The sequence below is a fragment of the Mytilus californianus genome, unplaced genomic scaffold (assembly GCF_021869535.1).
Source record: "Mytilus californianus isolate M0D057914Y unplaced genomic scaffold, xbMytCali1.0.p SCAF_15, whole genome shotgun sequence".
Classification (NCBI taxonomy): Eukaryota; Metazoa; Mollusca; class Bivalvia; order Mytilida; family Mytilidae; genus Mytilus; species Mytilus californianus.
Genome location: NW_026262637.1, coordinates 25942562 through 25969777, shown reverse-complemented (window position 1 = coordinate 25969777; position 27216 = coordinate 25942562). Strand labels below are relative to the sequence as shown.

The 27216-nt window shown below is 31.3% G+C and overlaps 1 protein-coding gene across 5 annotated transcripts in view; it reads right to left on the bottom strand.

Annotated features, from left to right (window-relative positions):
* Window positions 1-24892, bottom strand: part of LOC127725754 (UBX domain-containing protein 11-like) — a 39244-nt gene extending 14352 nt beyond the window's left edge. Inside the window, exons 1-10 of one of the 5 annotated variants that reach the window (XM_052232971.1) lie at window positions 24560-24892; window positions 21922-21957; window positions 19382-19432; window positions 16930-16967; window positions 11321-11479; window positions 10906-10992; window positions 7811-7905; window positions 5594-5654; window positions 5011-5084; window positions 2691-2805 (exon numbers count right to left, since the gene is read on the bottom strand). In XM_052232971.1, coding sequence (XP_052088931.1) covers window positions 2691-2805; window positions 5011-5084; window positions 5594-5654; window positions 7811-7905; window positions 10906-10992; window positions 11321-11479; window positions 16930-16967; window positions 19382-19432; window positions 21922-21957; window positions 24560-24615 — 772 coding nt within the window. In that variant the 5' untranslated portion in view covers window positions 24616-24892. Of the gene's footprint in view, window positions 1-2690; window positions 2806-5010; window positions 5085-5593; window positions 5655-7810; window positions 7906-10905; window positions 10993-11320; window positions 11480-15247; window positions 15605-16929; window positions 16968-19381; window positions 19433-21921; window positions 21958-24559 lie in introns of those variants that run through there. The other 4 variants (XM_052232975.1, XM_052232972.1, XM_052232974.1 and 1 more) reach the window with 4 other exon arrangements.
* Window positions 24893-27216: the final 2324 nt, after the last annotated feature.

Here is a 27216-nt window from a genome sequence, read left to right as displayed (position 1 = left end):
AAAGAAGCAAAATACCATTAATCTGAAGTACTTTAATTTGTCAAAGATACTTTTTTATTGAATATGTATAAGACATTCATAAAAGTGGCTAATAAAATCTTAGGGAAAACATATTTTCTAATAAACAATTAATATTTACTGTCAAATTTATTCCATATGGACAATGCATCTTTTAATTTTTGGACTTTCACATATTATATTTGTTTATTTTCTCATTTTAATCTTTATTATCTTCAAATTTAAATGGTCCCCTCTTTATACATTTTTGATAATTTTGATCAAATTAATATCAGTGCGCATTTACTGGTGGATATACCCTTAACAAAAATAGCATTTCGCTAACTTGAACCCAAATTCTTTAAACATCAAATCATTATTGAATCTAATTTAAGTTTTCTTGTTTTATCTGCTTGTTAAAATAAACTGTTAACACAGAGATATGTCTCACCTATTTGTTATTTTGATAATGCAAATGTTGAAATTAAAATAGAAATACTTTAACATGTAAGTTATGCAAATATTCAAAGTCAATAAACCATGACTGAAGGTACTGGGCTAAACAATCTCCATGGAAATGAGATGTGCCAATGCTAATACAACTGCAAACCAAATACTATTGACTTTTCATAAGTCGTTCCCTTTAAACAAACATTAACTTGTAAACTATGTAAAAGTTTCAAAGTCAATGAACCATAATTAGGGGGTGGGGTTATATAATCTCCATAGAAATGAAACTTGCAAATGCCAATACATTTGCATACCGAATAGCATTGACTTAACATAAGTGGTTCATCTTAAACTGACCTAATCACTAACTAATACATGTAAACTAAGCAAAAGTTTCAAAGTCAATAGACCATGACTGAGGGGTAAGGACCAAATATTCTCCATGGAAATGAGATGTTCTAATGCTTATACAACTGCATACCAATTGTCATTGACCTACCACTAACAGTTCCCCTTAAACTGACCTAATCACAAACTAATACATGAAAACTAAGCAAAAGTTTCAAAGTCAATAGACCATGAATGAGGGGGCAGGGCCAAATAATCTCCATGGAAATGAGATATGCCAAATGCTTATACAACTGCATACCAAATATCATTGACCTACCACTAGTGGTTCACCATAAACTGACCTAATCACAAACTAATACATGTAAACTAAGCAAAGTTTCAAAGTTAATAGACCTTGACTGAGGGGGCGGGGCGAAATTATCTCCATGGTAATGAGATGTGCCAATGCTAATACAACTGCATACCAAATATCATTGACCTACCACTAGTGATTCCCCATAAACTGACCTAATCATAAACTATTACATGTAAACTAAGCAAAGTTTCAAAGTCAATAGACCTTGACTGAGGGGTCGGGGCCAAATTATCTCCATGGTAATGAGATGTGCCAATGCTAATACAACTGCATACCAAATATCATTGACCTACCACTAGTGTTTCACCATGAACTAGACCTAATCACAAACTAATACATTGTTGCCGCTGCCGGAAACAGCAGACCTATGTCTTGCTTTTTGCCTCCGTCAAGACCAGACAAAAAAAGCAAAAGCCTGTCAACTGAAAAATAATTTGTACATGAAAATGGAGCTCTGTCAAAACATGTGGGCATTATCAAGTCTATAGATGTCCCAAGAAGCATGTATTGCTCCCCTGACATTTTTGCACAAAATTGATGCAATTCAACAAGAATATTTTAGTTGAATAGAAACTTGTGCAGGCCAAAATCTTGTCTTGATGATAATTTTTGCTGTTCAAAGTTTCAGTCTAAGTTTTGTTTCAAGGATATTAGGTAAAAGCAATTAATTTGGTTAATAAACTGCTGACACAGAGATATGTCTCGCCTGTCCGAAAATTTAGAAGAAGACAATCTGATGGACAGCACTATTATTTTTTAATTCAAAGTCGCTGGAACATGATCTTATGGGCAGGGCCTAGAAATGGTCGACAAACTGAAATGTACTGATAGTAATGCAACTTTTTAAAAATATCATTGATCTGTCACAAGTAGTTCTTATCAAACTGACTTAAGCAGAAAACTTAACATTGAAAATCGCTAATTAATTCAAAGTCACTGGACCATGACCTAGGGGGCAGGGCCTCAAAATAGTCGTCAAAAAGATATGTACTGATAGTAATGCAACCTCATACAAAATATCATTGATCTATCACAAGTAGATCCTATCAAACTTACTCAAGCAGAAAACTTAACATTGAAAATTGCTTATTAATTCAAAGCCACTGGACCATGTCCTAGGGGCCAGGGCCTCAAAATAGTCGCCAAACTGATATGTACTGATAGTAATGCAACTTCATACAAAATATCATTGATCTATCACAAGTAGATCCTATTAAACGAACTTAAGCAGAAAACTTACCAATTGTTGACGCCACCGCCGCAGCCGTCGCTGGAAAAGCAATCCCTATGTCTCACTTTCAGCGACTTTCTTTGCAGGCGAGACAAAAATCTTTATTTACAGGTAATAAATAGTACAAGAAGTTGACTGAAGCTTACAGTTTTGGCCATTTGTCTTATTTGTAGATTTTGTCTTACTGATAATTTTCACTGTTTTAAGTGCCTCTCTACCCGGTTAATATAAAGGTTATATACATATATATCATTGCCTAAATTAGCATGAAATATATTTGCATCTAAACCTGTTTAACATACAAACCTGGTCTCCATAACTCCTCACTACTACCAGAGGACAAATCTTCATCATTGTAGACATCTGAATTAGGATCACTTTTTTCACCAATCCAAACCATTCCATAATCTGCTAAAAATGTCTACAAACAAAGAAAATTTAAATAAAATTAACCCAAATCAAGTGTTCTTATAAAAATCTTAATATATTGTGCCTTGTGATAGTGTGTATGATTGTTTCTGTTGTGAATGAATGAAATTGTCTTTTTTAAGTAACTACCGTATTAATGGCAGTGTTTACAGGAAGACACTAACGGTCATTTTAATCTTGATGTAAGGTATTATCACTCAGGCTAATCGTTGACAATCTCCTGGCAACTGTTATCATGAAAGACAGCAATAAAGCACTTACAATAGCTTGTAAAAATTGAGAGAACTATTTTGCTTTTTCAATAAAGCTTCATGCTGAAATTTTGTTGTTAAGTATGTTTAACGTCAAGTTTCTAAAACTATCTCATTGTCATGATTTTTTAAACCCTTGCTAGTAAGTAGCATGGGGTGGGTGGTATATAGTTTTTGACCCATCTGTCAATATTTCGTTTTGGAATGCTAACTCAAATACTTTATCATATCTGATTGCAACCTTACTTGGATATATAGTACTGTCAAAAACATATCAGGAAACAAAAATTAATAGGAGACTCTAAAGTGTTCAGCAATCTCTGGAGTTATTCTAATTCCTTGTTTACAGTACATGTATATTTATTGAATTTGTATTGATAAACATTTTGCATTTCTATGCAAATGGTTTTTCATTCAAGATGTGCAATTTGATATTTGGTTTTATCAAAACAGGCTAGAACTGTCAGTTAAGCAGGACAAACATCTCATGCTTTCACTTTTGGAATAAAAATGTCAAAGGGCATAACTGTAGGATTTGTCGACAGACCAAGATAGCACCATAATATGCATAATATGCATTATTTCATGTTAGGATCTAACTATGTAAAAAGTTTCTAAACTTGTCAATGGTCTATGAAATGAGGTCACCTTCAGATGAACCATGCCCAACAGACAAGCACACCTTACAATCATTTCATACACCAAATATAGTGGTCCTATGGCTGATAGTATCTGAGAAACAGATCAAACCACAAAATCTAAACAATAAACAATGAACATGAGGTCAAGGTCATATGAACCCTGCCAGGCAGACATGTTCACCTCACAATCATTCCATACACCAAATATAGTTGATCTATTGCTTATAGTATCTGATAAACTGACAAAATTACGAAAACTTATCATTGTCCAATGAACCATGAAAATAAGGTGAAGCTCAGATGAAACCTGCCAGACAGACGGGTCTTTAATGAGTTTGGCCATAAACTGTTATTCATAACAGTACAGGAACAAGTCTGATATTAAAAAGCACAATTGGAGCCCATAGGAATACCTACAAACTGTCAATAAAATTTAACCTTGATCACTGATCCATGAATTGAGGTTGAGGTCAGTTAAACTCTACCTGATGGACATGTAGACGTTACAATGAACCCATATACTAAATATAGTTATTCTATTACTCATAATAAGTAAGTATTTCACTTGACAAAATAATTGTAAGTTTTTTTTTAAGCAGTCACTGAAACATGAAAATGAGGTCAAGGACAATGGACATATGATAGAAGAAAATTTTGTAACAAATGGTATCTGTATACAAGGTATGAAGCATACACATCTTTTTTAAAGCTTTAAACAAATAGTTTATGCCATCGCCACCGCCTCCAGATTGTAATTTATGTACCTATGTCTCGCAGCGAGACAAAAACTGGATTCCTTGCTTATCTTCATGTCATGATCTTAAAATGAGCAAAGTTTCATCAATATCTGATTAAGTATGTAAAGGAAAGGTGGGGGGTTGAAGGGGGAGTTGTGTCTAGAGAGTGCCATTTGAATAGCATCAAAGTTCAGGTGGGCATAACTCCAGAAATACTCAATGGAGAAAAATGCCCTTTCATGCTGAAAACTTGACACATCAAAATCTGTAAATGTACAAAGTTTGGTCTAAATCAGACAAAAGAGCAAATATAGGCAGATATACAGGTTAATTTCTATTTATCCTGCAACTTTGTTTGTGTGGGTATAATGATATCAGTATAAAAAAGATAACATCACCACACAAAGCACATTCTGCTGTTTCATTCATAAAATTAATTCGGAATATGAACATAATACTCAATTCTTAATCTAACTATGCCTACACAATAAAAGTGTATTTTCCATTGAAATTCACTTTTAGTTACGCATTGGACAAACGGTAGTAGTATTGAATTCATTAGACTGACCTCCATTTCATGGACATTTTGTTGCAGCAACAAACACTTCCTTTCTAATGCCTGTGTCTTACTATCAATGTCTTCTGCAAAAAAGGAAACATTCAACATTAAACTCACAAAGTAGAGCATAAGTGAACCCCAAGATAAAAAGTGTAAAGTATATTATCTTGTTACAACAAAAGTCATGGACATGTAGACCAAATTTTCCTGCAATTTGTTGTTTCAATTAGAATTTTTACTATAGCTTTTGGTAGGTATTAAAACGGATCTTGCTCAGGTGGAATAGCTTGATTCAAGTGCCTTTCTATCACATTTACTTCTTTTCCTTCAAAGCAATTTTGTTTTGAACATCAAACATCTTAGTAAACAGCTTTTTATAAGATTTAATTAGAATTGACAACTTTGATTATTACTTGTATTGCTTCACCTCTGGCAGATTTTTTTTATGACTAACGTTTCTAGCTGGCCCTTCTGTTTATGTGGCTGTTTGATGTCTACCTATACATACTGCCACTATTTATAAACTTTGTACAACTTCTAAAATCTTGTTCCATATAATCATGGATAAATACTTGATCAATATTAGTCTCACCTGGTGCTTTAGAAGCCTGCACAATCTGAAGTTTTTCTTCAAGAATTTTTATTCTCTTGTCCTGGAACAAAATAATTGATTAGTTTCACTTTCTTCTAAATTAATGAAAACACAACTGTCTTGTAGTCCAAAATGTCATATTATAAATATTCAACAGGAACAGTTGTAAAATCTTCACCATAATTCAAAATGTTCAACATGAGCAATGAATTAAACAAATAAAATCTATGAAAATTTTACCTGGAAAAAAAGAATCAAATGAAAATAAAAGAAAAGCAAGAAAAGGAAAAGTTATTAACTCTGAAGTTCTACCAGGAGACTCATGTGTTATTATCAATGACTGATATGTAGTCCATTCTCATGGGCTGCAACATCTTTTTAGTATAATATTCATTCTTTCATCAAAGTAACATATCTGTTTTATACCTACTGTAATAATCATACATGCAAAACAAATGTGTACTATGGATTTCTTTATTTTTGTGGGTACCAATTTTAGTGGATTAATAAAACTTGGGTATTTAATTTTGTGGTTTTGAACATTTATATTCGTGGTTCAACTTTACCCACAAAATGCACAAAAATTTGTTCCATGAATGATAAAGAATCTACAGTACACAATATGTTAAATGGTGTAGTTTTCACAGGATTCTTATTTCCATAACATTATTGCCACTGAACAGCTAAAGGTTATGCAAGCAGGCAAAGACTAGTCTAGCTCCCAAAACACGTAAATAAACTCCTCATTTTTATTTATAAAAACAAGAGTGCCAAACTGAAATGTCTTGCCTGCTTTACTGATCAATGATTTTATGTTGAAAATTTTAAAGATAAAGGTTTTACTACAAGTATCTCATAAATTTAACATTTCAAAAGATCCATGACAATAAGGTCAAGGTCAGATAAATCCTGTCAGACAGACATGTAAACCTTACAATTATTCTGTACACCAAATATAGTTGACCTATTGCTTATGGTAATTGATAAAAAGACAAAAATCAACCATGAAAATGAGGTCAAGGCCAGATGAAACCTGCCAGACTGACATGTGTCCCTTATAATCATTCCATTATTCCATACACCACATATAGTTGATCTACTGCTTATAGTACCTGAGAAAAAGACCTAATCAAGTAACTTTAACCTTGATTACTGATCTATGAAATGAGGTCGAGGTGAACCCTTTCTGACAGACATGTAGATGTTGCAAGGAACCCATATACCAAATATAGTTATCCTATTATTCATAATAAATGAGAAATTCACATGACAAAAAAACTATGACTTGTTTTCAAGCAGTTGCTGAACCATAAAAATGAGACAATGGACACATGACAGAGGGAAACTTCGTAACAAAAGGTATCTGACTATCTGCATACAAGTTATGAAGCATCAAAGTCTTCTACTGTCTGAAATATAATGCTTTATACAAATAGTTTACACCGCCACTAATCCCTATGTCTTGCATAATGGACTTTCGTTGCAGGTGAGACAATAATCTTTTTCTTGCTGAAGGTCTTCTTCCTAAATAAATGTGAAGCTTCAGTAAAATATATATTTTGTTGTAATTTTTCTTTGAAACTGGTCAGTGGTTGTCTTTAGTGATATCTTAGTGTTTCGTGTCTTTTATAAACACTTGTTTTTAATGGAAGTTTCTTGGTAATCTCTGTTAAATATTTTCACTTGTTTAACCTTGGAATGATTTAAGACTTGAGATAAGACATTAACACTTGTCTATGGATAAAAACCATAAACTGACTTCTAACTGTCTTGTGTTTTTGTTGTTGTTAGGTTGCAGCCTCTATTACATATACTTTTATTCAGTCATTACAATTGTACTGAAACCATCATATCAAGTTTTAAGGTCCTTGGTTGTTTCCTGTTAGCCTCGAGTGCGAATGGTCATGGGTTCGACCCCGGCCAGGTAAAAACAAAAGTTTTTTGAATTGTTATTTCCTGCTTCGCCACTAAGCATGTGGCATTAAGAAGTAAGGGCAAAGACTCTTTTGCTTGGAGTCAGAATGATGTATCATAGGGTGATATGTCTTCCTGTGCACTGTTACCTTGTGAAATAGCATGTTAAAAAATCTTTCTCAGCGTGTCAGTCTAGTACAAAGCAGGGTTAATATTCATTTTACATTAACATGTTCTTGTCCTGAATATGCATTTAATTTGCCACTGGCTGTCAAACAGTCATCCATCATCATATGAACCTACTTTTTCTGATATTTCTTTGCCTTGTGAAACAACTCTCGTTTCTAATGCTGTAATTTTACTCATCATGGCTGACATTAAATCATGATCGCTTGGAGCTGTAAAAGAGAGCGATACCAAAAAATAAAAAAATATACTTATAATAACTTGCAATTGTGGCAATTGAAAAATAAAATATTATGACAGAAATCACACAACTTGGCAAAACACAGTAATATAATATCCAAAATAAACATTTAATTTTCAAACTGACAATCAAAAGTGTTTATAACTAACAACAAATTTTTCTATCTGAAATTTATTGACAGTCATTAAAAATCATTTACTTTAACATACATTTTACAATTTATCAAAATTGAATACTGTACATTTATTTCCCGTGCCTGAGGGAGATGTGAAGATTTGTTCACCCAAGAAAATTCATATTTCACGAGGGCATCGCCCAAGGGAAATATGACTTTTCGAGGATGAACAAATCTTCATATCTCCCTAAGCCAAGGGAAATGAATGTTTTATTCCACTATCTGTACTTTTTTTACTTCCTGAACATAAAATATTAAATTACATATTTCTTTTTCTTATCCTCTTTTTTTTTATAACTGAACACAACATTAACAATGATAATCAGTACCAATTTGTTTTGTTCTTAGATCTGAAATAATTTTGAATACGAAATTTCTATACTAAAAAAAAACTTCAAAACATTATAAACAATTAACCGCACATAACATCGCACATGGAAGTCCCAACATTCAGAGGGTATATGATACTCAGAGGGGCATATGAAGTTTTGTTCAACGTCACGTGAGATAGTCTAAACCAATCAAATGTTGATTTTGCTTTCAATATTAACATGCAGTGGAATAAAATAAAAACATTTTTGATTTAGCAAAGATCAAGAGTTATTTATGTACAAGTATTGACGGTTTGTATCAAGCTTTTAAAGCATATAATATAAACAGTGAAACCTGTCTAAACGGAATCACTTCTGGACTTAAGATTTTGTTCAGTTTTGGCAGATATTCGGTTTAATAAGGTTCACAATAGATAAAATTTAATATGACTGGACTTGAGAAGATGAATGGTTTAGACAGGTTTTCAGTTTATGCAAGATTCGGTTTAGACAGATTTCACTGTATTGATTTTTTAATAAAATCAACAATTTTTCATTCGTTTTTAACTATGATAAAATAAGAGTTTATAAGTCTGATGACCAATTAACTACATTTGAACAATTTAGAGAAAAAAAGAAACAATAAATATACACATGTATTATGTATATGAATAAATGTCTGAAGAGTAGAAGGCCACACATTCTATATAAAACAAAGACAGACATAATCATATTCACTAAACAAAGATAAACAAACATTATCGACTATGTATAAAGTAAGGTTGTCTTAATGTATAAAGCAATTTCTTATTAGCAAAAACATTCACTATTTATATAAAGCATGTTTTTTGAAATGCAGAATAATTTGGAGAGCTAGGTTTTACAGTTACTATTGATGAATAATACCAGGATAATTTTACAATATACATATACATATATTTTTCACTTTGTGAACAGGCTTGTTCATTAATGATATTATATGCTTGTTTTTAAACTTGTTATATTTGGATATGATTAATTGAAAAAATGTCTGTTTAATGTTCAGTGAAAAATATTACATGTTTATTTAGAATGTAAATTAAGCATTAATTCATCCTTCGAAGACCTTCTCTGTACAAGAGATAAACGCTGAGTGCTATCTTACAAGGTAACAATCAAGAGGAAGTCATGTCAAACTACTGTAAATTCAAAAAAAATTGTGTATTGCTATTGTTGAACATTGGTATAAAAACATGAGTTAAATTATTGTGATTTCAGGAAACGGTGCATACAATAATGGTATCAAAATTTAAAATGTGAGTCATTTACAGTACCTAAACTCATTAAATGGACTACAACAAGCAGCAAATAACTATTTCAAAGTCTTTGATTTGACCTAGCTGAGGATTGCACCTATAACCCCCCACTCAAAAGGATCTCACTACCAAAAGACAACTGAGGTGGTTATATGTTATAAAGATTGTGATATATTTATTGTTTAATCACAATTTTAACTGCTTGATGAGTCAGGAATTGTTATCATTATTTTGTAGTAATTGCTATAATTGCAAACTACCTAATGTGAAATATTAACTGGTATAACTGCAGGGTACCTATAATGGTATGTATTACCAGCATAAAGGTGAGTCTAAAAGTGAGGTTTTGGATTATCTTGGTATCATGTCTATTTCTATGTAGTTATATGATTACTTTTCCTCAAAATACATGTATTATCAAAAACAAATTGTATTACTTAGAAAGTCATTTAATATTTTTTTTTTATTACTATTAGAAAGATTAAGTAAAATACAGCGTGTTATATTCCTTACAAATGCAAATGTTACAATCAATAATTGATTTTATAGATGTACTGCAGTCAAACAAGAAATAGCTTTGAAAGTGGCAAAACACTACATGTATGAGTCAATATAGTAAAGTACAAGATATTACAGGGTGCTGTGCAAGTAACTTTTATTATCATTTATTGACACAAAAGACCATCTCAACTTATACATGGTTCTGTATTAATTCTATAATCTGTTTTCTAAAGAACTAGGTAAGACATGTGATGTAAATAATAAAGAGGAATCATAAAATCAGTCAGTTTACTCCCCTTTAAAAAATCTGTGGTTTGGTAGGACCACACTTTAGTTAAAATTGTCAATTATGATCAATATTTTGTAATTGCATTTATAATCATATTTCTGTTCACAGTTAATTACATTTATTGTTTTTAAGTTAGTAATTGTTATCAATTGTTATGATCTGAAGTTTGTTAGTTTAACAATGAATTCTGTAAAGAAAAGACTGAGACATAAAATCTTTGTGTTCATAAAGGCTGACTAAGAGAACTTTCACTATATGATTATATACTTGTTAGATATTGGTTTAGCTGTGGAACCGGTCTGCAAATTGTCAAAAAAGATCATAAGGACCTAATAACTACAGTTCCGCAGCTAATATTGGTTATGCTGCATGCATATAAGTGCTAGCAAGCCTGACTTACCTGTCAGAAAAGTATTGTGATTGTGGAAATCATAGGTGTTACGATCAAAGTTGTTACGATCGTAGGAAGAGGCACTGGGAGGTCTTTCTACAACAGTTATCATACACAACAACATTACAAATACAACACTTCCATCACCATTGTACAAATACAAAATAATGTGTGCAGATGTGACTTAAGTATATTAATAATTGCAACTTTCCTTTTTCCATCAAAACTCAAAAGTATGCATAAATCTATAACCAAAAGCAAAATAACCACCTACTAAGGTTTACTTACGTTTACCCTTATTAATATATATTTCATTTAAAATTTTCTTTTTGTTTTTTAAATTCAGCGCAACAAAGTATAAGACTCAACAAGTGTTCACACCCTGAACAGCCTGTTAACCATCAGAAACTAATAAATACCCTACCTAATGATGATGTATTAGACATTCTAGGAGTATTCTGATTGGACAGTAGACCACGTGTAGTATCTAGTTTTGGAAGACCTCCAATGAATGGATCTCTCAATTTCATCCTAGCTGTAGCCATATTAGTTGTAATTTCTTCCAGAAGTCTACTTTCATCCTCTGTAAATTAAAAGAAGGGTAATTGTAATATAACTGATAGAACATAAACACAAACAATCTATGATTACATAGTAACCTTATTTGAACACAAACAATCTATGATTACATAGTAACCTAATCTGAACACAAACAATCTATGATTACATATTGACCTAATCTGAACACAAACAATCTAGGATTACATAGTGACCTAATCTGAACACAAACAATCTAGGATTACATAGTGACCTAATCTGAACACAAACAATCTAGGATTACATAGTGACCTAATCTGAACACAAACAATCTAGGATTACATAGTGACCTAATCTGAACACAAACAATCTAGGATTACATAGTAACCTAATCTGAACACAAACAATCTAGGATTACATAGTGACCTAATCTGAACACAAACAATCTAGGATTACATAGTAACCTAATCTGAACACAAACAATCTAGGATTACATAGTGACCTAATCTGAACACAAACAATCTAGGATTACAAAGTGACCTAATCTGAACACAAACAATCTAGGATTACATAGTGACCTAATCTGAACACAAACAATCTAGGATTACATAGTGACCTAATCTGAACACAAACAATCTAGGATTACATAGTGACCTAATCTGAACACAAACAATCTATGATTACATAAATGTAGTAATCTTTTTTGAACATTTGAGGAATCATTTTGGTAGGTTAAATTGATTGACTGTTGGTGGAGGAAGCTGGAATGCTTAGAGATAACCATCAACCTTTGACAGGAAAACTAGCAATCTAGCAATCCTAGTCAATTATAAAAGATAACAGTCAAATGCACATTGGCATGAGTGGGGTTCAAACTCACAACCACAGTGTTTTTGAGAGAAGCCATATATTCAATATTATATAGTAATAAAATGCTCCGCAGGGTGCAGCTTGATACGACCGCAGAGGTCTAACCCTGAACAGTTGGGGCAAGTATGGACACAACATTCAAGCTTGATACAGCTCTGAATTTGGATTGTGATTAAATATTTGACACAGCATAGGTTTCTGACACAGAATGAATGTGGTCTAAGAACTTAAAAGTTTTAAATTGGACATTCACCTATTATGGTCTAATATCCAAAATCTAAATACATGGTTAGATTCAGCATATCAAAGAACCCAAAGATTTCAATTTTTGATGAAATCAAACAAAGTTTGATTTTGGACCCTTTTGACCTCAATGTGGACAAAGTTGATAACAGGGCCCAAAAATCAAAAATCTAAATTCATGGTTAGATTCAGCATATCAAAGAACCCCATATATTCAATTTTTGTTGAAATCAAACAAAGTTTAATTTTGGACCCCGATTTGGACCAACTTGAAAACTGGGCCCATAATCAAAAACCTAAATACATGTTTAGATTCAGCATATCAAAGAACCCTAAGAATTCAATTTTTGTATGGACACAACATTCAAGCTTGATACAGCTCTAAATTTGGATTGTGATTAAATATTTGACACAGCATAGGTTTCTGACACAGAATGAATGTGGTCTAAGAACTTAAAATTTTTAAATTGGACATTCACCTATTATGGTCCAATATCCAAAATCTAAATTCATGGTTAGATTCAGCATATCAAAGAACCCCAAGAATTCAATTTTTGATGAAATCAAACAAAGTTTAATTTTGGACCCCGATTTGGACCAACTTGAAAACTGGGCCCATAATCAAAAATCTAAATACATGTTTAGATTCAGCATATCAAAGAACCCTAAAAATTCAATTTTTGTTAAAATCAAACTAAGTTTAATTTTGGACCCTTTGGACCTTAATGTAGACCAATTTGAAAACGGAACCAAAAATTGAGAATCTAAATACACGGTTAGATTCGGCATATCAAAGAACCCCAATAATTCAATTTTTGATGAAATCAAACAAAGTTTAATTTTGGACCCTTTGGACCTCAATGTGGACCAATTTAAAAACGGGGCCCAAAATCCAAAAACTTAATACAAGGTTAGATTCAACATATTAAAGAACCCCAAGAATTCAAGAATAAAACCCCATTGAAATTTGTCAAGAAATAAGCAATTTATACGAAGTATCTTCTTTTGCACAATACTGTGCAATTGAATATTTCTTGCTTGCGCAATACTGTACAATTGACAATTTCTTGCTATTGCGCAATATTGTGCTATTGGATATTTCTTGCTATTACCCAATACTGTGCAATTGAAGATTTCTTGCTATTGCGCAATACTGTGCAATTGAAGATTTCTTGCTATTGTGCAATACTGTGCAATTGAAAATTTCTGGCTATTGCACAATACTTATTATATAATAATTTACACATCCTGTTTGGTGTGTATCTCCTACCATATCATTATTATTTGCTTTTAAATATAAATCAGAAATAACCAACTTAAAATGGAAAATTTTAAAAGAAAAAAAAAGGAAAAAAAGAAAAAAAAGGAAAAAAAAAAATCCCCCCCCAAATTTTTTGAACCCCCTTATGATTCATCACCCCCAAACTCAATCCCAGCCTTCCCTTTGTGGTATGGTACCTTGCAGTACAATTTCAGAGAGATCCATACACTTGAACACAAGTTATTGTCTGGAAACTAGAAAAATGTGTTTTTTGGCCCCTTTTTGGCCCCAAATTCCTACACGTTTAGGGCAATTACCCCTAAACTCAAACCCAGCTTTTCCTTTGTGATATGAAACCTTGTAGTACAATTTCAGAAAGATCCATACACTTACACACAAGTTATTGTCCTGAAACTAGAAAAATGCTTGTTTTTTGCCCCTTTTTGGCCCCTAATTCCTAAAATATTGAGGCAATTACCCCCAAAATCAATTGCAGCCTTCCCTATGTAGTATGGTACCTTGCAGTACAATTTCTGAGAGATCCATACACTTGAACACAAGTTATTGTCTGGAAACTAGAAAAATGCTTATTTTTGGCCCCTTTTTTGGCCCCTTATTCCTAAAATTTTGAGGCAATTACCCCCAAAATCAATTGCAGCCTTCCCTTTGTGATATGGAACCTTGTGGTACAATGTCAGAGAGATCCATACACTTACACACAAGTTATTGTCTGGAAGTTACAAAAATGATTATTTTTGGCCCCTTTTTTGGCCCCTTATTCCTTAACTGTTGGTACCATAACCCCCAAAATCAATCCCAACCTTCCTTTTGTGGTTTTGAACCTTATGGTAAAATTTCTCAGAGATCCATTCACTTAAACTAAAGTTATAGTGCAAAAACTAATGTGTCTTCAGACGACGACGACGCCGCCAACGTCATACCAATATACGACCGCAAAATTTTTGCGGTCGTATAAAAATACATGAGATGCAAACTCAGGTCAAATTGGAACTGGATCTGCTTTAAGTGGTCTTATTTTTTTTTCCAAATTTCAAATGATTAGGTGGAGGCTTACTCATGTTAGCATCCAGAAACCACTTTCAGGAAGTACATACAAAATAGATGTACAAACAAGTGGACAAGTAGAAAAGTTTTCACACTTTTTCTTAGAAAGAGATATAATTACAATTTATATATTCTATAAAATCAAATATTTGACAAAATAAAGTTTTGGATCATTAAAAGCCAACATGTCAGCATACCTTTCTGCTGAGTTCCATTCCCCAACCATGCCTCCCAGAGGTGGATTTGAGGGGGGGGGGGCCTTATTGAGCGTCATCTATTATAAATGCAAAGACTTTTTACAAGTATCACTCCAAACCTCATTTAAAATTAAATGCATTTTTATCCAGCAATTACAACAACAATCCAATAACTTACTTGACTCAAAATATTTCCATCTGTCCAGCATCCAAGCCATGGTCAAAAGAATTTATTAATCTTATAAAGAATGAATTATAATCCACCTGTCAATTTCTTTCCATAAGGAAAATCAATTTATATTCATCCCCAATAAAAAAAACCAATACAACGATATTAATTCTGTCTATTCTCTCCCATTGTATCCTATGCCGTGGTAAATGCACATTTCTTTATCAAACAACTGCTCATATCCTTGATAAAATTCAATTTACAATCAATAATATCAAACACATTTTGGCATATACTTTATATTAATAAAAGTTCCTACATGTTTTACTTTGACTTTTACTATCTGAAAACTTCTATAGATAATTAACATATCTGTACTCTGAAAAGGTACTAATTTTAATTATGATAAATATTGATTATGGTGTTCTACCATGAACCTCAGTGAAGCAAATCTTGTTATATATTTATTTAAATAAGGCCAAATATAAAAAATGAAGATTTCAGGTAATATAGTGCTGCTAGATTTTATTGTGATTGATATTCATTTTATCTTTAACATATGATGTCTCCAGCACAGATTGCATATTAAAAATGTTATCCATTTTCATAAGTACCTTTGGATAAAAATTTAATAAAAAGGCATAAAAATAAGACACCATGTGTTACCCAAGACATATCTACATTCAACTGAGCCTTAATCTTAATGAACATATTAATCTTTGGTATAAGTTTATTACAGACATGTTTAACTCCTTTTAAAGTACACTGATGAGATATGTATACAAACAAATGATTTAAAGATTAAAATATTGTTTAAAACCAATGTGTCTTTACATGCTCCAGAAATCAATCAACGATTTACAATCTTTAATTGATGAAATTAAAAGATTTGTTTTGGTATTAAGGCCACCATAGTGAAGAAATTTGAAGCTATTCCTTGTACAAATAAATGAACAGAAGGGATCTTTACTATTGTGGAATATTCACTCATTATATATATATCTATTTCACAATAATTCTACATGCAAAAACGTGCATGATAATCTGTTCATTGTACTATTTTGAATTCTTTCTATAACAAGAGTGTACATGGCATGATACTGAAATGTATCGCCTGCTTTATTGATCATGATTGAATTCATGTTGAAAGATCAAGGTTTTACTACAGGTATCACATAAACTTAACATCATCAATGATCCATAAAAATGAGGTCAAGGTCAGATGAACTCTGCCATGCAGATAAATATACTTTACAATCATTCCATGTACCATATATAGTTGATCTATTACTTATTGTATCTGAGAAACAGACCTAACCATGTTTGATTTAATATTGAAGAATTTTCATTGATACTAAAGTTATACTTTTAGAAAGGATTGAGTTCTGTTTAGAGAGTTTTTTCTTTAAAGTCTATTAGTATCTAACAATTCTTAAATGGTGTTTGAAAACATTAAAAAATTCATATACCGGTAATGGCGCCAAATTGTTGTGAATATTGGCTGATTTCGACCATAAGGAAACACAGATAGCTATTCCAAATAAGTTCTTAATACCACCTTTGAAATAGTTGTAACCTTTTTTTTAAACCTTTCTTTTTATCAAAGATTTGCTTTAAACTGGTTAGTCTGATCTATTCATATATATAATACAGGAATTGTGGGTAGAAATTGATCTGTCTTACAAAATTACCTGAATATTCTGGATGTCTGAAGGGTAGTGACCTTGACCTGAAATAAATTAAACAAGTAAATGCAAAATTAATTATACATATCTTAAATAAAAAGGTTGCACTTGAACTTGTGACCTCTGAAGTTCTGTATAATTCTATTTACAGAATATACTATGTAGCTGAAGATAAGGAAAAGCCAATTTCATGGAAAAATATGACTTTCTATAAAAAATAATATATCACTGGTTTATAAACAATTGCTTTTATAAAGAAAACAAAGTTCATTATATATACATATACTTTGCTGCTACTCCATTTTAAAAATCATATACAAATATCTCATTCAAATTTTCCATTCACATGTACATTGTATATGTAAAATGCAAATATTCAATATCTGATTAAAAAATTGGTCCTTTTCACAAGGTTTACTTTCTCTCAGGTACATTTTCATAATCCCTTTGTATATTTACATTATTACATACCGGTAAACTGTCCTCTATTTTACTTTTACTATCAGATATTATATTGATCGGCTGTTCAAATTTTAATCAAAAATGTTATCAGGCTATCATCTTCATTTTACTAATAAAAAAAAAACAAAACAAAAAAGGCCATTGAAAGTTTTTTTTGTTTCAAGAATTTTTCATTGTAAGTAGTTCTCCTAAGCTGATCATGAAATCTTCTAGTTTTTATTTGTTTTGACAATGATTCCTTTGATAATGGTAAACAACAAGATAGTCTTTGTTCTGCTGATTACTCAATTATATTCAAATATGAACATAAACATACATATATATACTAATAAAGGACAAAAATTTCATTTGTTCAAAAGTGATTTTTATCTTATAGTTTGTATTCACAAAGAATGATTTCAAAATGTAATTTTAGGTTATAAATGGTTTTATAAGTACTTTTCCTGTTACATTAGGATCAGGTGACTAGAGAGCTACAAATCGTGAAAGAATTACAATGGTTTTTACCCATTTCATTATACACATTTTGTTAAATTTCCAGATTCAGTTTATAATGCATTCTTTTTATTTTTCATCTAATTTTAATTTTGAGAAACAGACCTGAGCACAATCATAAACAGAATTACATTTTTATGAGTATTCTTTCTTTTCTATTCCATAAAAACCTAGATTTAAATCATGATATACATAGAATAACATTTAAATAGTTTTATTTCAACAGGATGAAATTCATTAACCTTTCTTAAAAAAGCAAATTAAAGAAAAAAAGACATTGCAAGCCAGAGTATTAATCTCTACATTCTGTATGAACTTTTCAACCAACATCAATTAATATATTACATATATATCAGTAGTTGATAGAATTTCTCAGTTGGTATGAATTAGGGGCTGTAAATTAAGAGACAAAAACGAGTAACAAAACTCTTTGAAATCATGTATATACATGACCCATTCTAGGAAGTCAACACAAAAGGTTAAATGAATAAAGATACTTAATTTCTTGTGGTTAGATACCAATAAAATGGACTGTGACAGTAATTAGACAGCAGCCCATTAACAACAAAAACAAGACATATCTACATGTCAACATACAGTTTTAACAATAGACTTGTGTCTTCATGTGATAACCTTAACTTTACATGTGTCCTTGAATGACTGGTCTTTTTTTCATAGAAAATTCTGTTTTAACAGAAAACAGGAGAAAGTTAGTACTGTGGTCTCATTATTATTCGTTGGGTACCAATTTTTGTGGATTTCATGGGTACAGCTAAACCATGAATTTATTAAAATTCAACGAATTACAAATTCTCTATAGGCTTGTATGCAGACAATCGCAAAACCACGAAATCAAATATCCGTGAATAAGCAAGTTTTCCTTGTTCCACGAAAATTGGTATACATGAAAATAAATGAATCCAGTCAGTACTGTATTTTTACCATTCTCAAAGAAGTATGTATTTACCATCTTCAATAGCATGTAACCATCTCCAGTTATTTTCAAACATGACCTATCAGTCTCAGACTGAGAATGATATTATTAGTGAAAACACATAAGATCACCACAAAATGAAGAAGACGTCACAACAAACGTGCAAGTTGCTACCTAAAAAGTTAGATGGTTTGTGCTTTTCATGTGTTAGTCGGTGAAACTCAATAAAGGGGACATTTACAATTGGTTTTTAATATGTTTGCTCGACAGCTAACTCATATATAGAAAGAAGTCAGTCTGTTTTTAAATTTGGAATTGAGTTCTTTAACTTCAGGCAAAATTTCAAGATTCTATCTTGAAACATAATAGTTTTATGAGCACCCTTCATTTCAGCTCAACCAGTCAATAATGTAAGGTTTAGAAAATAATAGTGCTTAATATCTCAATGTCTCATTTCCTACTGTGCTCAAACATGTCTTACTTCTCAATGTAAGCAGTGCACATTCATTGGATTATACATGTATTCACATACTCCATTGCTTATAAACGGTATATAATGCATCTTACCTGGACTTTTTTACCTTTTTACCACCATCTAATTTTCGACTTTTTGAAGACCTAAATTTATTTTAGATAAACAAATTAAAACTAAAAAAAAAATAATAGTTAAATACAGCTATCAAAATTTTATTTTAATTTTATATTATACAACTTATTGTTTATTTTATATGTTACTGGTAATTGTTTGTTTGTTTTTGCCTTTTATTTTTTCACTGTATACAATGTATTTAATTTTCTTTCTTTTAATTTTTTTTTTAAGTTTCAATTACATATTCCCATATGTACATATAACAATTCAATTAAAGAAAAAAACAAATATGACAGACATGAACCAAACACAACCACTGGGTGTAACAGCACAACATAAGAACAAAATTAAAAAATCAGTTGCAAATGGCTTAACTCAATAAATTGGTAAGAAACACAAAAATAACTAACATAAAAACAATAGACACATATATAAAAATAAGGAGATGTGGTATGATTGCCAATGAGACAACTATCCACCAAATTTCAAATAAAGTGGATGGAAGCAATTATAGGCAACCGTACGGCTATGCTTGTCTCATGGACAATGACCCAAAACTATTGGTGGTGGCTCAAAAGATGTCACATTAAGTATGGTAGATATACTTAAACTTCCTTAAACCTTAAATTTAGCTACCTTGATAGAAGCACCATGAAATTCAGGTCACAACATGGCTACCAAGCAGACTGAACTTAGTGATGAAAGTAAAGACGAGTGAGCATGGAGTAAGAATATTATATCTGGGTATAGTGACATGTTTCCTATAGACTGTTACCTTGTCAATCATCATGTTAAAAATCTGTTTTGAAATGTCAATCTAGTACAGGAGTAATACCACCATTGTTTTTCACATATTAGTCTTTGTTAAATTGGCACTTTTTAAAAAAATTATGCAGAATTTATCTTTGTTTCAAATAAAGAAATACTTGCCATGAGTAAAGTTTTATCCTGTCCAATACTAAAGACAAAATTTCACATCCATCACTGGAAGTTAACCAATCAAATGTTCACCCCTTTTTTCCTGTTTACAAGCTTTAGTTACCATATAATCTCCAAGTTTCCCAAATATTTTATAGAAACACCAAATAAAATAAATGGGGAATGTGTCCATGGGACACAGATGATGCCCACGCTTGCATATAATATAGTTATAAAGGGACATAACTGAAGAACGGTAATAGTGACGCCACCCAAATTTTAACTTGCTCTGTATTTTGTGGTAATAAGCATTGTGTATAAGTTTCATAACATTTGGTTGAGGTAAACTGAAGTTAGAGAACGGAAACGAAAAGTTCAGTAATTTTTGCATATGTAAACAAGCAAAAAAGAGAGTTGTCTCATTGGCACTCATGCCACATCTTCTTATATCTAATAACTCTAGAATGGTGAAAGTGACACCACCAAAATTCAAAGTTGATCTGTATTTTGTGATAATAAGCATTGTGTTTGAGTTTCATAACATTTGGTTGAGGCAAACTAAAGTTAGAGAACGGAAACTAAAAATTCAGCAATTTTTCCATTTGTAAAGGGGCATAACTCTAGAACGGTTAAAGTGATGCCACCAAAATTCACCCTTGATCTGTGTTTTGTGGTTATTAGCATTGTGTATAAGTTTCATAACATTTGGTGGAAGCAAACTAAAGTTAGAGAACGGAAACCAACTTTGGGACGTACGGACGGACTTACTGATGTACAGACGGACATGGGTAAAACTTATTGCCCTCTCCGCTATGGCAGGGGCATAAAAAGAATAGTGCTTTGAAAGACCCAAGATATATGTTTATGACTCAGAATTTTTTACTGCAATGAAATGTACGATTAATTTCCTACAACTGTCAAATTCAAGGGAATATTTTTTCAACCCTTTTTTGTATGAAACCGCATGTGATGTACTATGATTTGGTGGTATTACACCTACAAAGCAGGGTATGTTCATCTAACAGTAGCATGATTTTGTCCAGAATATTCTGCTTTTGCATGCAATATTTGTCAATTAACATGAATAAATTAATCCATTAAACTACCTCAAAACTTAACTTCACAATGAACCGACATAAACTAATCATTAGTCCAATAATAGTTCAGAAAGTGACCCTAAAACGGGCTCACATAATAAATCCCCAAATGTGCACCTAAATCAATCTTTAAAAAAAGTTTACTTTTTTGTCTAAAGACTTTAAGTTTGTATATTCATTATAAATTTTGTCATATTTTTAACAAAAATCTCATTCTGCAATTTTACCTTTTTAAACATATTTTTCTTTCATTAGGATGATATATGTACAAGTAAAAGGTTCATATGGTTAGCATGTGTGCATATGTATATACTTAAATAGATTTGTATACTTCATGCAGGGACAGAGGACAGACACTTACATGTTACTGGGATACATGTACATGTATGTGACAAGTTTTTCAGGATCGACAACACATTTAATATGAATACAATTTACAAAACAGTATGGAACACAGACCACTACATGTGAAACATTGTTTCTCCCACCTCAAACACTCTTACCTATCTGTAAGACTGTGTTCCATTTGGTCCAATCTCCTAAAAATAGCCACAGACTTAAACAATTGGTAATAAATGTCAAAGTTTTATACAACTTGAATATCAAATTAATCTAGAAAAAATAATAAAGTTGTACTTCATTCAGGTTGCACCTTAAAATAAGAAATATGATGGGTTAATAATAACATTTAAAAAAATATTTCACCTACATCTATTTGCCTTGTGAATTATCAATGTGAATATAATTCAAACTTTATTTCTAAAGATAAGTCATGTAAGGTTACACCACAAAATCATGTTATAAATATCCATTAGTAGAAATTTAGAGTTAGTTCCCTGTGGTAAATTCCTGCAGTAGATTTAAGAATTCTTAATTATTTAAAGCAAAAATATGAAATCATCAACGTAAGGGTAAGTGTTATTGCATATATATCAATGCAATTAATTGGAATTTAGACAGATCTTGACTGAATTTGTATTTTAAATGAAAATATTTTTTTTATCACAAATATTGATTGTTTGATTTTTTTCTTCATTTATTGATTTTGGTGCTTAATGCCCTGTTAAGCACTATTGACTATATTGTGGCAGTCAGTTTTTAATGATGGAGCAAGCTGGAGTGCCCCGAGAGAATCATGACCTTCAGCAGGAAAACTGACATCTTATCATATTAACATTAATATCATTTTTTAATGTTACCAGCAAAAGAATAATGAGATGTTTGAATGGACCCCTATGTACATGCCTGAATATACATGTATTTTGTGGGTAGAGCTTTTAAGAATCAGGGTCTGTTGGCCCTAGTACCTGTTCACCCTATTGACCCTAATACCTGTTTGCCCTGATTCTTATTTTGTTGTCTAATGGTACATGTATAATATATTATTGGAATATCTGCTAAAGTGTGTGTTGAAAATTTCGTCAAATATTTATGCTGTATTGCATGCTGCTATCACATAATTGTTTACATTTTTACACTAATTTGAGGGGTGTCATAATGTCCAGCATTTATTAGAGAAGAAAAAATAAAAATCTAACTAAGAATTTTTTTGTTTTTTGTTTTTTTGTAAAAATTACATATTTGTACTGTTTGTTGTTTATTTGTGTTATTTCATGTTTTTAGTAGCAATCCAATTGTTTAGATTTTATACTAACAAATATCCTATCATAATTATTTTCCTTTGATTTGCACTCAGTGACTGAAGTGCACAGGAACACAAGGATATTTAATATTAAACAGCCAAAAGATATGTATCTTGGTTTTTTTCTTTTTTCATTGTTTTTTCTCTCTTCTTTTATTCTTCTTTCTTTTCTTTTTACCTATTTTATCCACTTCCATATTAGAACAAATTTGTCACTGAAAGCACACTTGAGATCAAACAAGCCAAGCTGTGAAAATAAATTCCCTTACAATTCGTACATGTACATTGTACATGCTTTGTTTTTAATCATTCTAAGCTGACAAGTTTGATCTTTAAAAACATGTATGTTACTTTCTTTGTTTAACCATCAAAGACGATACAAATGCAACAATCAGTGAGATAAGAGACATCATAATTATACCTTGTTAGCAGAATAATTAAAAATCAATAGAATCAGTTCTAAATAAAAATTTGTAAGGGGTTCCGCGGAACACAGTGCCCCGCCTGCTATTGCTGCTGTCGGCGTAAAAGGGTTATGTTGACTTAAAAAAGTGAGTCCATTTATCAGTTAAATACAGAAATTTAAAAAAAAATATAAAAACTATATATTAAAGTCCATCTATCAGTAAGATACGGGAAAATGAATGTAAATATTTTCAAAATTTTGTTCTGGATACTCTATTTTGGTTATACAATGTACATGTATCAAGCTTCTGTCCAAATTTCGTAAAATTCCTTGAAGGTTTGACAACGTTATTGATGATTGAAAAACTTTAACCTCAGACTGAATCTGAATGTATATTTGTAAAAAAAACTTAAGTCCATTTATCAGTAAAGTACGGAAAAATGAAAATAAATATTTTCAAAATTTTGCTCTGAATACTGTATTTTGGTCATAAACAAGCTTCTGTCCAAATTTCCTAAAATTCCATGGAGGTTTGAAAATGTTATGAATGTCTAAAAAAACTTTAACCACAGACTGAACCTAAATGTTGACGCCGCCGCTGTCGGAATCTAGGATCGCTATGTCTTGCTTTCGCGACATAAATGTCGCAGGCTCAACAAAAATGAATTTAAGATATGTATTTTCTTTAATATTTATCAAATAAATATCAGCATTAATACCATTATTATTTATATTTATAATTTTTGTTAATAGCCATAGGGGGAACAGACCCCAGGGGAACGATCTATGGGCTAACGAACCCAGGGCAAACAGACCCAATATTAACATTTAAATAAAACTTTGAATTGAATTGGGTAACAATAACTGCAATTTCTGTATGAAATCAAGTCTCTGTCCAGAAATACATTTCTACAATTACATGTTGTCTCGGGAGTAACAATAATTATTTCTTATTGTTATTTTTTGCAGCTTGTTGTAGCCATTACAAAATAAAAAAGAATTAAAAATACATGTAGGTGAACAGGCTAAAAATAGTACAATGAGAATAAAACGTACTGTCATACATGTATATTGAGAATGACTTTAAACTCACCCTGGTAGTAGAGACTGTTTGTGTGATTTCTTCAAACTTGACAGTGGTGAACTCATTCTGATGATAAAACGTTATTTCACTTCCATCGACTTATGTAAATGTACATGTCATATTCTTTTGTTATTTTTTGCCTGCGTAAATATTTTGTGAGTTAACGTGGTTCAGTTCTTGTCGATGAGGATCTCAGCTAGTTGTAATTTAAGAAGAACTTCCACTGTGTTATATGGTAATCGAAGTAACAGCAACAGGTTTTATCATCTTCATGAAATAAAACATATAGAAAATGCTTAGAAATCAATAGACCACATTTTTGTTTGTTTACTTGCCACCGGAACTACCATGAAATACAAGTGTATGCAGAACAGTATCGGATTAATAATTCCGTATTCACATAACCGTAAGCAGATTTATCTTAGAACAAGGATTTGTATAGTGAGAAGTGTCGATATACCGCGAGATTCCAATCCTTCTCACTATACAAATCCTTGCCTAGAACAAGTATTTGTATAGTAAGATACAAATCCTTGGATAGAATGAGTTGGAATTTCTGGATTTTTTACAAATACTTATATGGTCATGTAAAAGTTTAATGCAGCTGTATAATCTACGATTTTTTTTTCTATCGGTTGTTTATTTATTATTAGCCACTTGAAATCATAGAATGGGACTAAAAGGTATTTAATATAGCTTCGGATTCACTTAAAATAAGCTTTATTTAGAGTCAGCATAGTGTACAATACAAGACATAACAATGCAAGACATAACAATGCAAGACACTAACAATACAAGACATAACAATACAAGACACTAACAATACAAGACATAACAATACAAGACACTAACAATACAAGACATAACAATACAAGACATAACAATGCAAGACATAACAATACAATACATAATACGCATGAAATAAGTTACATAACACAAAATGAAGCACTATAATTAGGCATGTTGGTAATGAGCAGATTGTAAGCATGATACTTTAGACGGTATTAAAGCTAAAAGCTAAAAGCATACTAGGCATTAAAGCTAAAAGCATATAAAATTTTAACTAAGCATGATTAGAAAGCTGGTAAAATGCATACTGCGCATAAGATATTGAAAATAGGATATGATCTAAATGGTAAAAATTTAACATAATATATTAATTTATAATCTGTACAAACTCTGCACTTTCAGTCATTTCCATTACATGACTTTAAAATATTTTTAAACTGATCGAAACTAGCAATTTTTCGAAAATCATCATTCCATAAAACAGCAGCTGTGAATTTAAAAGATTTCTTACCATAGGTTGATGTTCGAACCCTAAGTATATCTACAATATTAGAATATCTAAAATTATATTTACAATCTTTCAATACAACAAAATCATGTAAACATTGTGGTGATAATTTATATAATCTACATAAAATTTTAAAACATTATAGCCATGTTACGCATACGTCTAATTTTCAGTGATGGAACCTTTGCTCGTACAAGTAATTCATCATAAGAACTAACACAGTCTTCTTATAGAAGTCGTAAATCCCTTTCCTGATTTTTTTTTCTAATTTAGTGGTATTATTTTTGTTGCAAAAATGCCATGCCAAAGGACAAAAATTAAAATTAGATAAAATAAATGTGTGAAAATGGTCAATTTATTTAATTGAGTAAGATAGCCGGCAACCAATGCGCTTTAAAACATTCAGTTGTTGAGATGCTTTACGACAAATATTTTAAATGTGGTGATCAAAATTAAGTTGATAATCAATATCAATACATAAAAGTTTGACAATCTCATCGCATGATATTTTAGCTGACTGTATATTAAAAACAGGCTTCTTTGCAAATGTTTTATTTCCAACTGCAATGGTTTGGAATTTATCAGGATTTGCCTGCATACAATTAAATTTAAACCAATCAATTCAAATAGCACTTTCTCTTTCAAGTATACATGATAAATTTTCAAAATCGTTGTCAGCATATGACTGAGTATTATCGTCAGCATAATTCTATAGGGTTCCATGTTCAATAAAATAGAATATGTCATTTATAAAAATATTAAATAATTGAGGTCCGAGGATTGGGTAACAACACATTTCGGCACCCAGACAAATCGGCACCCAGGTCCGAAGACATTTCGGCATCCGTTTTGGACATTTTGGGATCAGGACATTTCGGGAACAAGACAATTCGGCACCGCATTTTTTCTCTATTTATATTAAGAAAAATGAAAGAATTCAGAGGATTGAACCTTGGGGTACCCCTTTCTGGATATCAACCCAAATGTTGAGTACTCCCTGAAGTTTGATTTGTTGCCTACGATCTGTAAGATAATTTTGAAGTAATTTCACTAATTTTGAAGAAAGACCATAGGCAGATAATTTACTTAAAAGACTGTTATGTGATAGACAGTCAAAAGCTTTTGAAAGATCCATAAGTATTGCTGCCACATACATATTTTTATCCAGAGCAGTTTTCCAATCTTCAAGGAGGCTCAACAAAGTTGTCTGACATCCATGACATTTTCTAAATGCACATAAAAAAGCATGAAATATATTTTCACAATATTCATGATTACTTTTATATTTCAAAGCTAAATCATGTTGATATATTAATATTCAAAAGTTCACATTAGCTAGTCCTATATAGAACAACTTAAGGCATCATGT